Source organism: Colletotrichum paranaense (genome assembly GCF_030867605.1).
Source record: "Colletotrichum paranaense strain IMI 384185 chromosome Unknown Scaffold_4.1, whole genome shotgun sequence".
Lineage (NCBI taxonomy): Eukaryota > Fungi > Ascomycota > Sordariomycetes > Glomerellales > Glomerellaceae > Colletotrichum > Colletotrichum paranaense.
In genome coordinates this window covers 3,150,133-3,164,561 of record NW_026848962.1, presented here as the reverse complement: position 1 = coordinate 3,164,561, position 14,429 = coordinate 3,150,133, and the positions used below count along the sequence as shown (strand labels likewise).

At 53.3% G+C, this 14,429-nt stretch overlaps 8 protein-coding genes across 8 annotated transcripts; 5 read left to right on the top strand and 3 right to left on the bottom strand.

Moving 5' to 3' along the window:
* Window positions 1-804: 804 nt before the first annotated feature.
* Window positions 805-2,196, top strand: CPAR01_06065 (triose-phosphate transporter; the record flags this gene model as incomplete). Its single annotated transcript, XM_060490339.1, has 4 exons — window positions 805-947; window positions 1,011-1,078; window positions 1,135-1,766; window positions 1,822-2,196. The coding sequence occupies 4 exons, from the start codon at window positions 805-807 to the stop codon at window positions 2,194-2,196; spliced, it is 1,218 nt and encodes a 405-aa protein (XP_060351805.1).
* Window positions 2,197-3,346: 1,150 nt separating this feature from the next.
* CPAR01_06063 (ribosomal protein L27) lies at window positions 3,347-5,002 on the bottom strand (the record flags this gene model as incomplete). Its single annotated transcript, XM_060490337.1, has 4 exons — window positions 3,347-3,871; window positions 4,249-4,434; window positions 4,710-4,912; window positions 4,960-5,002. The coding sequence occupies 4 exons, from the start codon at window positions 5,000-5,002 to the stop codon at window positions 3,347-3,349; spliced, it is 957 nt and encodes a 318-aa protein (XP_060351803.1).
* On the top strand, window positions 4,755-4,994 carry CPAR01_06064 (uncharacterized protein; the record flags this gene model as incomplete). Its single annotated transcript, XM_060490338.1, has 2 exons — window positions 4,755-4,903; window positions 4,964-4,994. 2 exons carry the CDS (start codon window positions 4,755-4,757, stop codon window positions 4,992-4,994), a joined length of 180 nt encoding a protein of 59 aa, XP_060351804.1.
* An 83-nt stretch (window positions 5,003-5,085) lies between the features above and the next one.
* On the bottom strand, window positions 5,086-5,880 carry CPAR01_06062 (uncharacterized protein; the record flags this gene model as incomplete). Its single annotated transcript, XM_060490336.1, has 1 exon — window positions 5,086-5,880. One exon carries the CDS (start codon window positions 5,878-5,880, stop codon window positions 5,086-5,088), a length of 795 nt encoding a protein of 264 aa, XP_060351802.1.
* A 350-nt stretch (window positions 5,881-6,230) lies between these two features.
* On the top strand, window positions 6,231-6,650 carry CPAR01_06061 (uncharacterized protein; the record flags this gene model as incomplete). Its single annotated transcript, XM_060490335.1, has 1 exon — window positions 6,231-6,650. One exon carries the CDS (start codon window positions 6,231-6,233, stop codon window positions 6,648-6,650), a length of 420 nt encoding a protein of 139 aa, XP_060351801.1.
* Window positions 6,651-6,981: 331 nt separating this feature from the next.
* Window positions 6,982-8,238, top strand: CPAR01_06060 (4-hydroxyphenylpyruvate dioxygenase; the record flags this gene model as incomplete). Its single annotated transcript, XM_060490334.1, has 1 exon — window positions 6,982-8,238. The coding sequence occupies one exon, from the start codon at window positions 6,982-6,984 to the stop codon at window positions 8,236-8,238; it is 1,257 nt and encodes a 418-aa protein (XP_060351800.1).
* Window positions 8,239-8,613: 375 nt separating this feature from the next.
* CPAR01_06059 (uncharacterized protein) lies at window positions 8,614-10,114 on the bottom strand (the record flags this gene model as incomplete). Its single annotated transcript, XM_060490333.1, has 2 exons — window positions 8,614-9,502; window positions 9,561-10,114. The coding sequence occupies 2 exons, from the start codon at window positions 10,112-10,114 to the stop codon at window positions 8,614-8,616; spliced, it is 1,443 nt and encodes a 480-aa protein (XP_060351799.1).
* Window positions 10,115-13,175: 3,061 nt separating this feature from the next.
* On the top strand, window positions 13,176-13,544 carry CPAR01_06058 (uncharacterized protein; the record flags this gene model as incomplete). Its single annotated transcript, XM_060490332.1, has 1 exon — window positions 13,176-13,544. The coding sequence occupies one exon, from the start codon at window positions 13,176-13,178 to the stop codon at window positions 13,542-13,544; it is 369 nt and encodes a 122-aa protein (XP_060351798.1).
* Between the last annotated feature and the right edge of the window lie 885 nt (window positions 13,545-14,429).

The following is a 14,429-nucleotide window of genomic DNA, read 5'->3' as shown; positions in this document are numbered from 1 at the left end:
CTGGATTGGGCGGGCTTGATCGCGTCAACGTGAACCTCAATTTCCAGAACAAGAGCAGGAGCAAGGAGAGAGAGGGTACCTACGCAACTACACACGTACCTGCCACACAGTATGCGGTAAACACACCATAGAGAAGGGAAAGGAAAAGGCAAAGGAAAGAGAGAGAGGGGCGGGAAATACCTACGAATACACTACAGACGAAGAAATCGATTTTTTTTTCTCTCACGCCCATCGCTGCTAATTGCCGGGGGGCATCCATATCTTTGCTGCACTACAACCTCGCCTACCCACCCCCCTTCCTCTTTTTTCCCTTCCTTCTTCCCCTTTCCCTTTCCAACACCCTGCAAGCAGCAGCTGTCCTCTTTTTTCAGACCTCTATTAAACTGTTCCTGTAAGGTCGTGGTTGTCAAAAGCTTCCTGCTTTCGGCTTTTTCTTTCGATTCTCCCTCTTCCTTCACCACAAGTTACAGATTCAGAAAGCCGTGCTCAGCCCCATTCCAAGGTTTGAACCGGCTCAAGTACCACCACAGGTGTCCGTTAACGTCTAACTTTGGGACCCCCCATTGCATACTGTTAAAGCACCTGTCGCCTACCCCACGACACCTTTAACGAGTTGCTTGGCCGTCCCGTCCACTCGCTCGCTCTCGTTTTTGCGCGTCTCTTCTTTTTTTGCTCCCGAGCTGTATCAACTTGCTCCTACATCAACATCAACCGCCGCTACCGACGACCTCAATCAATCCTCCGCCTACCTCAACCACTCGTCCCCTACACCCTTTTCCCCATTCCGCACACCAAACCGTCACAATGGGTGCCGACGAGAAGACGCGCGTTTCAGGCGAGGTTCCTCGTGGAGAGAACGGCTCTATCCTGCCTACCACGAACCAGGACGCCGAGAAGTCGTCTCCTCAATCCAAGGGTCCTCAGATCCATCCCGCTCTCTACGTCATGTAAGAAACTAGAACCTCGATTTTCCGCTGTTGCGAAAGTTGGCTGACCCAATCCTCTCGCAGTGTCTGGATCTCGCTGTCCTCCTCCGTCATTCTGTTCAACAAATGGATTCTCGACACCCTCAACTTCCGTAAGCCGATCGAGACGACAGCTTGGAGCTCTAGGCAGGATGCTAATTAACCACAGGCTACCCGGTTATTCTGACGACCTACCACTTGACTTTCGCGACCATCATGACCCAGATCCTCGCTCGCTGGACTCACGTTCTCGACGGACGCAAGTCGGTCAAGATGACTGGCCGTGTCTACGTGCGTGCCATCGTGCCTATCGGTGTCTTCTTCAGCTTGAGCTTGATCTGCGGTAACTTGACCTACCTGTACCTCTCGGTTGCTTTCATCCAGATGCTCAAGGCTACGACCCCCGTCGCTGTCCTCCTCTCTGGATGGGCCCTTGGTGTCTCCACGCCCAACCTAAAGGTCTTCCTGAACGTCTCCGTTATCGTCGTTGGTGTCATCATTGCTTCCATTGGCGAGATCAAGTTCGTCTGGATTGGTGTCATCTTCCAGATCGGTGGTGTCATCTTCGAGGCCCTGCGTTTGACCATGGTCCAGCGCCTGCTCAGCTCTGCCGACTACAAGATGGACCCCCTCGTTTCCGTCTACTACTTCGCTCCTATCTGCGCTGTCATGAACTTGGCTGTTGCTCTCATTTGGGAGATTCCCAAGGTCACCATGGACCAGGTGTACAACGTTGGCCTGTTCACTTTCTTCTTGAACGGTCTCTGCGCCTTCCTGCTGAACGTCTCTGTCGTCTTTTTGGTAAGTTTTGATGCCTTCAAGATCTCCCAATCACCGTTACTAACACTATTTTCAGATCGGCAAGACCTCTTCCCTGGTCCTGACTCTCTGCGGTGTCCTCAAGGACGTGATGCTGGTTGCCGCCTCCATGGCCATTTGGGGCACCCAGGTCTCCGGTCTCCAGTTCTTCGGATACAGCATCGCCCTCGGTGGCATGGTCTACTACAAGCTCGGCTTTGAGCAGATCAAGGGCTACATGGGTGAGGGCGGTCGCCAGTGGGCCGAGTTCGGCCAGCGCAAGCCGATTCTTCGCAAGCTTACCATCATTGTGTTCTCCGCCTTCGTGCTCTTCACCATGCTTGGCGGCCTGGCACCGACGTACGCTCCCGAGTACGACCCCCACAACCTCATCAACGAGGTCAACAGCCACTTCGGCAGCAGCAGGGCATAGGTTATGGGATAGAAGGCGATAGCATCTTTCCTTTGGCCTGTCATTTTCCTATTTGTGGGCGTAGAGATGTGATGATACCAAACTCTCTCTACGCGACGATTACCCTGTTCTGAGTACATATTACGAACTTCCTTTCACCCATGTTCACTGTTGACCTTTTTTTCTTTTTCTTCCTTTTTTAATCCGGAAAACGGAACCGACTTTTGTTTGACTGGGGAGTTACACCCGTGTACAGCTATAGAGCAACGGCGCAGAGCGCAAAAGGGACCAGGTTGCATAGCTTGCATCATGAAGTTCTAATCTGATGTACTCTAGACGGAGGAGGATATAGACATGTACGTACGCAATGATACACAAAGCTTAAAGCAAAGGACGGCGGTATTCCGCAACGAAATGACTGGTGACATGAGGCGATGTGCGCGGGGTTCGAAACTTGAATGCCAATGGTGTAGAAACACACATTGACTCGGCTCACTTGAGACCACTTACTAGGCATGCCAAACTTGAGTTGGCGAATGGAAAAGAAGCTTCGGCCAGTAAGAGTGTTTCTAGCTTATAGCTGTCACCCTCAGCAATTATGATGCATCAGGCCAGAAGACAACATCAGCTGGCCATCGTCGAATCAGTCACCATTATCACACTACAAGAGCGCTCAATCTAAACGGCGATGGTCTCAACATCTAACGTAAGCCGTGGTTTCAGCAATTCGGTCTTGGCTTGTAATAGAGGGTTGTGTGGGTGGGTTACAATATTTTGTGCAACAAGTTATGTGGGTCGCACTGCAATTGAGCCTGTGGGCTGCCGAGTATTGATGGCATGAAATTGAAAGCACTCAGCATACCTAGGTAGGGACCATAGCAACTATCACGACTCGATTTGGCTGGAAAAGTTGGTTTGACTTGCTTATTTCATGTTCCATTGATCATGGCCATCCCACGGCCGAGGGCTGAATCATACCCATCAGTCATCATAGACCCTTGACCCCTTTTTACTCTCACTTCTTTTGTGTCTATCACTCTTCCGGTCACAGCAGCAGCGCGGCGGCATTTTTTCCAGTTTGTTGAGGTATCACAGGGCAAACGTCTTGGATTTCAATGGTTTCTCATTGGGAGCCCTTAAACCGAGGACCTCAGATGCCAATTGATGCTCTTTACAAGCCAGCCCAACTCCCCGACCTGTTGACGATTGCAGAAAACGGTTTGTCCTTTAAAATCCTGTGCTTGGTATTAGTACATGTACGAATTGCCAGTAGCCGACGCATAGCCTCTGCCTCGCCGGGAACGGAGCCCCCGGAGGAAAGATGGCAAACGTTGGATGTGAGGAGAGAGAGTGACATACTCAGAGGCGTGAAGAACCATCTGTTCTTTCCGCTCGTGTAACGCTCCTCCAGAACCTTCTTCACCTGCTTCTTGGCATCCTCACGCTGGGTGACCTCCTTGAAGGTGTCGTTGCTGACGACGCCCTTGAGGCCCTCGAGCTCGAGAGTGTAGCGGGTGGGCATCAAGTGGTTGTAGTTGACAAGCTTGACGAAGGGCTTGATCTTGTTGCGCTTCTCCTGGCGGGTCTTGGACATGCGGCGGGTGATCTTGGAGGGGTAGCGCTCGATGCCGGCGACCAGGGCGTGGCCGAAGGGGTGAGCCTTGTTGCCAGAGTCGACAGGCTGGATGATGACGACCTGCAGAGAGGAACGTTAGCAATCGCTCGGGATTATTGGATGTGTATGTGTGGGCAAGTGCCCCAACATAATCCACCATTGTCCTCCTCCGCAGTAAATTTCGTGGATGCCCTCAACCCAAAATATCGGACGCTCGAAGAGTGTAAAAAGTGTTTGGTCGGACCGGTGTTTCCTCCTGTTCTTTTCGCAATTCGGAATCGTTTCGTATAGTCGTCGCCATAATTTCCTTCCCATAGTTCCCTGGCCAAACACTTTCACACTCCTCGACATCGATGTTGGGTGACCTTCATCCGCGCCCCTCCTTCTCGCGAAGTCGGGGTTGAATATAGTACTGCGACGGGGTAGGCTTTCTCGAGAATTTTCGTATATAATCGTACCTTCTTGCCGGCGTAACGGCCGTGGGTGATGATGGCGACTCTGCCGACCTTGAGGAACTTCATTTTGACCTGCGCTGTCGGTGGGTGCTGGGCGTACTGGGCGGTTGGTGAAAGTTGCTGCGACGTGAGATCCTGGATTTGATAACCTAGAGGAAATTTCAAAATTGATCCGTGGGAGGGAGGGACCTAAGCATGTGCCCGGTCACGTGGTCGAAATTTCACTGGGGAATAAGCGAATCACTGGTGGTGGGTGGTGCTGCAAGTGGGGGCCGTTGGCAATAGAAGGACGCTTCCACTGACCAGCGTCCGCGCTGGAGCTCTACTGGACGGGCCACTGGTACCCAGGTACCGTGCCCGTACGGCGCTCAGTCTGCTCCACTTCCCAAGCTGGCCACGGAGCTCATCGCGAACTTCCTCCGATCCATTTCAACAACAGCCTAGCTTTACCACGCCCCACGAACGACGCGACCTCCCGCGACGACGACGACAATACGCAAACACACACCATGGCTCCTCCACCTGCGTATATCATCTCCAAGGTCGCGGACCCCATCTTTGCCTTGGTGATTGGACTTGGTGCCGCTGCGACGAGAATCAATCGCGAGGAGAAGGAAAAGGGCAAGACTACACCAGAGACCATTGCGGCGGCGAAGAGGTACGGTGTCTATCAGCAGTACACTGGTACGATCTCTGACTAACCCAACCGGATACCTAGACGTCTAGGGCTTCTCAAGGCTTCCGCATAGGCACTCATAGTGACAGCCATTGGCAAGGGAGGAGATGCGACGCTTCAACCGCCTTTGCTTACATTACAACTTGTTGATACTATATACACCCTTACTCGCCGTAGGACGGCCCATACTCCTTCTTCATCGCCTCCCGGACCATCTGCCCGCACAGCTTCGCCGTGGGATTCGTGCTCACTGCCAGACTCTTAGCGATCTCGTTGCCGTACCTTCCGCCATAGGCAAAGTCCCGAGACGCCGCCTCCTCGAACACAAGCTTCGTCCAGCTGGCTTCTCGCCTCCCTTCCGCGACCTGTACGCTGTGCTCCTCTACGAGCTTGGCAGTCATGTGGTAGATGGCGGCGCGCTGCGTGTATGCTAGCGATAGGGTCTTGGCTGCCTGAGGCGACATGGCGCCGAACATTGTACGGGGCGTCAAGAGGGAGATAGACTTTTCACTATCTTCCAGGGCGATCTTTGAGTACCGGATCAACTCGGCGCTTTCGGGCGCCTGTACGAGCCGCTGCGGCGTTGGTGGTGCTCCCGCCAACAGCATCGTGTCTCCGTACAGCCGCCTCAGCGCTTGTACGCGGTTGTTCCTCGCGCTGGCATAGTTGGGGTACGCTTCGATGAAGTCGTTCAGCTTCGAGAGAAGTCCTTTGTACTCTTGCACTGGTTCAGATACAGTTCTCGGCCGCAATCCTGCCAATTGAAGTTCGAGCTGTTGCATGGACATGATGATCTCACGCTCCTTCTGTATCACTCGCTCGTAGACAGCGGCATCAGCGATGTGAGGATCCCGGGGCAGGGATGGGTCGAGGAGGACGTTCACCGAAGGGTCGGATTCGGGGTCCTTGATCTTGTCAAGTACGTTTACGTCTCGTCGAGTCAGGTCCACAGAAGCCATCTTGCAGTGTTGAATTGGAGATTGAATAATTTTGGGAAGAATACTGATGTTCTTTGTCGAAGGAACAGATTCGAGATAAATCGAACTTTTTTGCGATGCGTGACGATGGACCGTCTACGCTTTTTTCCGATCTCAAAAGTGACAAATACCGCCAGGACTGGCTGGCAGCACGGCAACCTTTATCAGACGCAACACTTTCGAGCGGCTCCAGCGGGGGGGCAAGCAGCAGATGCTCACATTCCGCACTTTGACGGCTACGAAAGGGTTTCAGAGGCGATGAGATAAGGCACATGCCGTCATGGTGGGTACCCCACCCATCCCACAAGCAGAGAGCCCAGACGTTCCCCAGGATGAACGGAAACAGCGGCTTGGTCGCCTGTGCCCTCCTGTTCTTTGTATTCCAGGTTGAATCTGGGAGGGTGCTGCGCGGGATGGCGGGCATAGCCTGGAGCATCCGAAGCATGGGTGGGGAACCCGTCAAAGCCGCGCCGCACATGGGCCGGCCAGCGGCGGCTTATCGCGGCTCACCGCGGCCATCACACTCGGCCGGCGCCTTTCCGCTTGCGATTGGCATCTCACCTCAACGCTGTATCGCCGGCTCTACGCTTTACCGCTGCCAACCTCTCCTTCTACTTCGGGACGCTACTGCCAGGTATCGAAGCCATTCTAGGATGGCGCCCGTCCCGTCGCGAATTGCCTATGCGCAAGGACTGTGGACAGAGACAGGATCTAGAGACTACCCCCGCCCGGGAGGGAAGGTTGGCCAGTGACAAGCGTTAGATGCGGCGACGGGGAGCCACCAATCTACGGGCGTGGAATGCAGGATTACTCAAGTCCTTGTCCTCCAAAGGCGGAAGTCCGTCGTTGAATAAGGTTCATATATGATAATACAGTGTCAGTGTCTTGGTACATATAAGGATAGACGGTGCAACGTACATAACACGGACAGTCCCCCCCCTTTTCCTCAACGAGCAACGTCTACAATCTCACTAGCTTTAACCATCGACTCTGTCTGCCTCTTATCAGAGAATCATAACGCACTTACACACGCTCATACTCCTTGACCCTAGTCCTGTCACCCCCGAAAACTTCTGAGTGTCAATGTCCCCTTCTGCTATCACAGACTCCCCGCCACAGCAAGCCGCCTACCCGGCATCAACAGATCTCGGCGATGGACTCGCAGTACAGCATCCGCCGCCCAACTTCCAGGGCTACGATCACGTAACCTGGTGGGTTGGCAACGCCAAGCAGGCCGCTGCTTACTACACTACTCTCTTCGGCTTCAAAACCGTAGCATACAAGGGCCTCGAAACGGGCAGCAGGTATATCGCCTCGTACGCCGTCGCCAACCACGACGTCCGTTTCGTCTTCACCTCCCCGGTGCGATCACTGGCCCACCTCCCCGAGGATGAGCCCATCTCAGACGCGGAGCGAGAGCTCCTGCGCGAGATTCACGCTCACCTCGAGAAGCACGGCGACGCCGTAAAGGATGTCGCCTTCGAGGTCGACAATGTCGAGGGCGTATACAACAAGGCCGTCTCAGAGGGCGCCGATGCCGTTCAGCCCCCGACCGTCCTCAAGGACAAGGAACACGGCAACGTCCTGACCGCCGTCATCCGCACCTACGGCGACACGACGCACACGCTCATCTCCCGCAACGGATATTCGGGCCCCTTCCTCCCGGGCTTCCGCGCCGCGAAGCCCACCACGGCCACCGTCACGCTCCCCAACGTGCCCCTGGCCCGGATCGACCACTGCGTCGGCAACCAGTCCTGGAACGAAATGGTGTCGGCCTGCGCCTTTTACGAGCAGTGCCTGTCCTTCCACCGCTTCTGGTCCGTCGACGACTCGCAAATCTGCACAGAGTTCTCGGCCCTCAACTCCATCGTCATGGCCTCGGCCAACAACATGGTCAAGATGCCCATCAACGAACCCGCGCCCGGCAAGAAGAAGTCTCAGATCGAGGAGTACGTCGTCTTCAACTCGGGCGCCGGCGTCCAGCACATTGCCCTACTGACCCAGGACATCATCACCACCGTGTCGGCCATGCGCGCCCGCGGCGTTGAGTTCATCAACGTCCCCTCGACCTACTATGACACCATGCGCCACCGCCTCAAGACGGAGAAGCGCAACTGGGAGCTCAAGGAGGACCTCGCCACCATTGAGGCGCTCAACATTCTTATCGACTACGACGAGCAGGGATACTTGCTTCAGCTCTTCACTAAGCCGCTCATGGACCGCCCCACCGTCTTTGTTGAGATTATCCAGCGCAACCACTTTGAGGGTTTCGGTGCCGGTAACTTCAAGAGCTTGTTCGAGGCTATTGAGCGCGAGCAGGCCGAGCGTGGAAACTTGTAAAGCAAAAACAGGTAGTTAAACCAAGTTAAACCTCATGTCAGTATCACACGATTGTTCGTATCCGCACTCGTGATGGTGTCGAATGTGAGGCCATGATGCTCATCTCTCAGCCAGCCAACTTCTTGTTGAGGGGGTTCTGCAGGGTACGATAGGTATATTTAAAAACATGGTCCTTACCTGGACCTCTTGCGCCGATGAACTCTTTTCTCCAATTCCTGTGCTCCGTTGATGCTGCCATCCGATTGTCCAAATGCAAACTGCCGAGTGTTGGCCAACTCTAGCCAGAGCGCTACTTCCTCTCTCTCCTCCATGGGAGCTCCACGCTTCCTCCAAGATCCACCATCCTATATTCCGTTTCCCATACATCTGTTAGTGTCATGAGTCCACCGCCATAGCCGTTCCATTGGTTTGATGCTCATGCGTCCCATTCGTCTCGTTAATCACCTCCATCGCCGCCCCACGGGTGTCACTTTGGCATCCAGGGCAGTTGTGAATGACCTCATGCGCGTAGACGTCGCAGTCGATGCAAAAGTGATTATCACACACCGTGCAGGCGTACCGTCCGCTTTCACTAACCCCCTTCAGCTCTGCCGCTTTCACCGGGGTCGGGGCAACGGGCCCTGTCGTCGTAGCCACGCCATCTTGGTCCTTGCCCTTGTCCTTCTTCTTGGAGGCCTTGGGCGGTTCCGGAAAGTTGGTGAGGCACGAATAGCATGCTTTCGACTTGGCGGCCGCGGCCCAGGTGACCTCGATCCAGTTCCGTAACGGAAAGAGATGGTGGTATGAGCGCGCGAGATGGGTGGAGAGGATGAGCGTCAGACTACAGGCGGGACACTCGATGGGCAGACGACACACGCGGGTAGCGCATCGCGTGCAGAGATAGCCTTCGCGGGCGGGTTTGTTATGGCAGGCGCATACGGCTGTCGTCTCGCCCTGCGCGAGAGTGCGCGAGGGGAAGCCCATCATGAGCAGAGAAGCGGTGCTCTGGGCGGCCGTCCGGGTAACGGGTGGGGTCGTGGCGGCGAGGAGGAGATCGCGGAAGTGGGCATCGTTCATGCAGACGCTGTACTGCGTGTCGTCGCCGGCGTTGGTGCGGGTGCATAGTTCTCCGCAGATGGCGACCTGCGCCGCGAGGCCGACGATGGTAACGCGGATTTTATCGGATATGAGGGAGTCTATTGTGGTATGGATGTCGCCCGGGTCGGAGGAGAGGAGGGCGCCAAATACTATTAGGACTTCTCGTGTGCCGTGGGAAGGTGCGTGGCTGTCGGGTCAGAGTCAGTATCTGTCTGTAAAGCTTAGGGAATGGCGTTATCACGTACAAAAGGGCACCGCGACACATCTCAAGCGCATTCTGCAAACTTGGGTTGCCTGACGGATCTTGGCCCTCGAATTCTTTCAGCTTCTCCAGGTGGTCTGTCGGATTGCCGCTCATCTCGCTGATTCGTAGAGCCACGCCATCCCGCATGCCGACGATGCCCAGCTGCGAGATTGGGTTCTGTTCGAAGTACTCCTTCACGAAGTCGGCCGCGTACGCCCAGGCTACACGATAGCGGTTCGGGAGCATGTCCTTCTCGGTCATGGCGAATGACATGTCTAGCACCAGCACCAGATGTCTGATAATGCCGCGCTGCAGTGGCGTTGTGTCTCTCAGCAGCCTCCTCCTCTTCTCGGCCTCCAAGCTTGCCCCGACCGCGAGACTGCCGTCAGCGCCCTCTGTGACTTGCTCCCAACTTCGCTTGACCTCCTCCCATCGCGCCTTGGAATTGCCGCCTTTCCCCTTCTTTCCACCTTTTCTCGCATCGCCGCCTCTACCGTTGGTCACCTGCAAGTCATCATCAGACATGTCATGGTACTCGCCATCGGAGTCGGCCATGATGGATGACGTCGATCGGAGGCCCCGATCTTCGTATTGCTTCGTACGTCGGGTTTCGGTCGCTCGATTTCGTAAGTTTAGCGGTCGCAAATACCCAGCGGGACGTCTAGCAGGTCGCGGATTATTTGCGTAAGAAATCAATGGGTGATCGGACAGGTGAGTTGGAAGAAGTGAAAGTGGGCGCCACAAGGCTATGAGGAAAAGATCGCAGCCTCGCACTTTAGGCCTGGAAGCTCCTTGACCACAGCCAATCAGAAGGCGTGTAATGCACACCCTTGTTGGTGGTGCTTCACATGCAACTTACTATTGCCCTTACAGCCTGTTTTAATTACTGAGTGCTTGGCAGATTTCATTCAGCTTGGTGCAGGCGCATGCGAGTACTTTCCCTTAAATAAGTCCATGAGCCTTCAAGTCCCCGCAGAGACGGGTTTGATTCAGCCCAAGCCATCGCCCCTGGGAGATGTAGTGAAGGGAATCTCGCAACGACTACTCCTGGGTCACTTGACATTGTAATGTGCTTTTCATTATGAACTTGAGTTCTCGAAGTTGACTTGATAGTGGCAAGCACTCTCAGTCATATCGTTCTGCTGCTGCGTTGATCAGTACGCTCATCTGCTGCACCGCATTCGGGATGGGAAGATCGCTTACCATGTTGCATATATATAACCGTAGTGAGATATCCACGATGCCGCATCCTCCAGTATCGAAATAGGTACATTGGCGGAGCTATGGTGGGGTATGACAGGGGACACCCGAACCCCGGAGCTCCCGGGGGTTCGGCTTCGCGGTTCTATCCGGATCGGCGCCGGTCCAATGAGAGTGGGGAACTTAGCCGTCCGGTCTTCCGACGCGACCCAGCCTTGGATGATTGAAGGACAAAGCATGCGAGCAGCCCGTCAAACTGTTCTCTACCCTATTCGGTGATTGTTTTGCACCTTGGCGAGACGCTGTCACGTCAGAGTATTTCCTCATTCCAGCTTAGCGCATTTCTCAATTTCCAATATCACTGAGCCGGCTGGGAAAACCACGTCAGGTCCTCGTTGATGGTTTCCGGGCTGACGTCTTCATCCATGTAATTTAAAGCTATTCAAGGTCGCGTTTGGTCACCGAGTAACTGAAATCCATTAGGCCGAATGCTGCTTCCCGGAGCGAACGAGTCTGTCTTTCCTCTACTGGTAATGTAACCTTCTCGTCCGTCACGCTAGTCGCTCCTTTCGTACGATCCGCGAAGTCCCATGTACGGCTTCCTGGAAGAAGTACAAGGTTATGCAGGCTTCACGAGAATTTGCTTCAGATGATGAGTGCCGCCGTGGGTTTCGACAGTGGTAAATATATAACTAGCCAAGGCGCCATGTTGAGACTGCAGCTTGCCTGCCCTCCAAAGACGAGACGGTATACTAATACTCATGACTGTATATATGTCATCGAGAGTGTTTGACTGATATAAAACCATCTAACAAATCCACGCCGCAGAACCCTCAGGACTCCTTCGAGACTGAGGCGTATGTGCCCCAGACTCCAGCACCAGATCTTATTCTCCTCTCATATGGGTACCCAATTCTTTCTATCGGTGCGGCGAGAAGTGAAAACCGGTCTAGGGCGGTCAAGCGACACATGAGAGTTGGCGAAGACTGTGATTGGGAAGGCTTATGGAGAAACATATCCAAGTGACTCCTCTTTGCCGTTGTCCTGGGCATATCATTCTCTATATACACTTGGAACATCACTTTCATGTATCTTTTGAGGAAGTCAACATGTTCGAGTGTTGGTTTTATCACTTTCCTGTGCATCACTTGATCTGTGTTGCAGAGCACGTCATATATGGAGAGGAATCATATCTCTCAATGACACTAGATTGCTGGGATGAGAATACTACGTTGATGAACACCACTCTGGCGGGAGCCCTCTTTGAGGCTATTTGGTAGGTCCCGCATAAGTAGCAAGGTGTATCTCGAGGGGAAACAGACAAGAAGTTCATGCCTTTGTGAAGTTCGCCATGACAAATCTCGTATTCGAACAGCCATTGAACCCTATAACCTGGCATAGATGTTTTCCCTCTTGAACCGGGTTTTCCTTCAACCCCTTCTTCACCAGAGCCAACCGAGGGGAGGCTTTTGGTTGCATGTTCGCTGTTGAATCCTCCTGAGTAGGTGCACTCACGTTTCCATGATTCGATCTTCCGTGTGTTTCAAAGAGGTCGAGGTTTGCTGACTTATCATAAGCTTTCTATCGGAGTCTCTCTGATGCTGCGATGACATGGCCAGAACAAATCGATATTTACTAGAGGTTCGATACTTACTAGAGGTTGCCGCCCTATTGTACAGTTGCAATCACCTGGAGCGGAGATCCCAAAGTCGAGACTCTGACTAATAGTTATCGCAACATCTCGTAAACACAATTCATCTCCTTCCATCCTAAGAGATCGTTGTTTTTATGCGCACAGCAATCCGGGAGTGTAGAACATGATCCAGGTACCATGTCAACAAGGCAAAGCAGCTTGAAGATATCCGATTACCTGAGATGATATTGAATTGGTTTCGCATGTGGTGTTCCGTGCGATTATATGTCCCCGTGCTGCTCAAGTAGTAGTGGAGTAGAAATGTACTACGAAATGTGGATTCCTGTTGAATAGCACAGAGCAGCTAAAGATTAATGGGCTTGTCATTCAACAAAAAGGACGAGTATAATAGAGCTTATGCTAACCATTCGGATGGAATTGTAACGTGTGTTCATTTCATTATTGACTAGGTCATCTCGAACTCAGGGCGGGGAAAACAAATGAGGCTGAGAATGCGAGGAATTGACATCGCCAAAACACCACACCATAAATAAACCACAAAGACTGAGATCTTGAAGTTGAGGACTTCTACACCAGTAAAATAGTTGGTTTCATTGAAAAGGCTCTCTGAATCCATTGTGGGGGATGGATGGTAGAGCCGCAACACCAGCATCACGAGATTTCGCAGTCACGATATTAGCAACTCTGCATCGCCAAACGACCACATACGACCATACCCATTGGAAAACTCGGGATCCCGTCCGCTCTCCCATAGATAAGCCAATGAGGGCCGGATTAGTAGTTGGGTCGGTGACGACCAGCGAATACCTGGTGTTGTATGTTTTGTTTTGCATTTTTGCCAGTCTGATATCGGGCCCAGTGGGGCGTTCCTCGCCGGTTCAGTGGAAATGTTGTTTGGGTGGATGGCTGGAACGCCGCGGCGCAGTGAAAACCGAGCACGATGTAGAAATTTATATGGGCTTATTTCTGCCATCGAATACAGGAGGCAGCTCTAGTCCAAGGAGTATTGCTGTAGATATTCCACAACAGCTAGGCCATCTGCCCTGGTTCTCGGGAAACCGGTTCTCAACTGGCACTAGAGGAGGATCATACATATTCTCATGGACAGAATCTGTCAGTTTTCAATCCTGACGCTACGGCTAAGCATTACCCGTCAAGACTCGAGAAGGAACCCCCCCTTATCCGTACAAGGACTCGAGAAGTGGGCAGATGAGGTAAGACTATCTTGCAGTGGGCCTGTGTGTAAGGGTGGTCCGGAGCCTGCTCCTAACGTTGGCTCTTAGTATGTACAAAGTAATTCATGTCAACTACGGTCATATTTGCCATGGATCATTACTGGGTTAGGACGAGGTGGAAGGCAGAGTAGTCGGTCCTACGACATTGGCAGAGCCCGGGTCAATCTCAAAAACAACAAGCCTCTCGCGAGGAGTCCATCAAAGCAACTCCTGCTCGGCCGAGTCTACCAGTGACACAAACAAAGACCAGGAGACGCGACCAGACAGCTGGGATTCGAGACCAGAAACTTAATCGAACATGATCGGGGGCAACTAGCCAGCCTCTCAGGCTAAGGGAATGGAATTGTCTCCGGCGAAATGCAAAGTGGAAACCAATTGGTACTTTCATCGAGATCGACGATAAACGTCCATGTACTCCGTACTCTGTAGGTCTTGAAAAAGCAGAGAAATGACTTTCATCTGCCGTCTCAGCTTTCGTCTGTCGACGCTAACGTCCGGGGGCGGCTGGGACTTGTCCACAAAGCGTTAGCCAGCAAGAACTGCAAAACTCCTTTCCCGGGCCCCCATCCATCAACTCGGGACACGTTTGAGGCTTTTCGGGGCAACAGAAGGAAATTTCAGCGCATTCTGATTGATTGGTTGGTCAATGTGCCATCCGCCATCGCCGCCACGCTTAAAGGAGGGCGAAATGTCGAGGAGCTATGGACTTGGGCATGCGCCACGCGGTGTGCTCCATCTCATAAGCCCGCTAACACCAGTCGGACGCCTGGGAATCACTGCC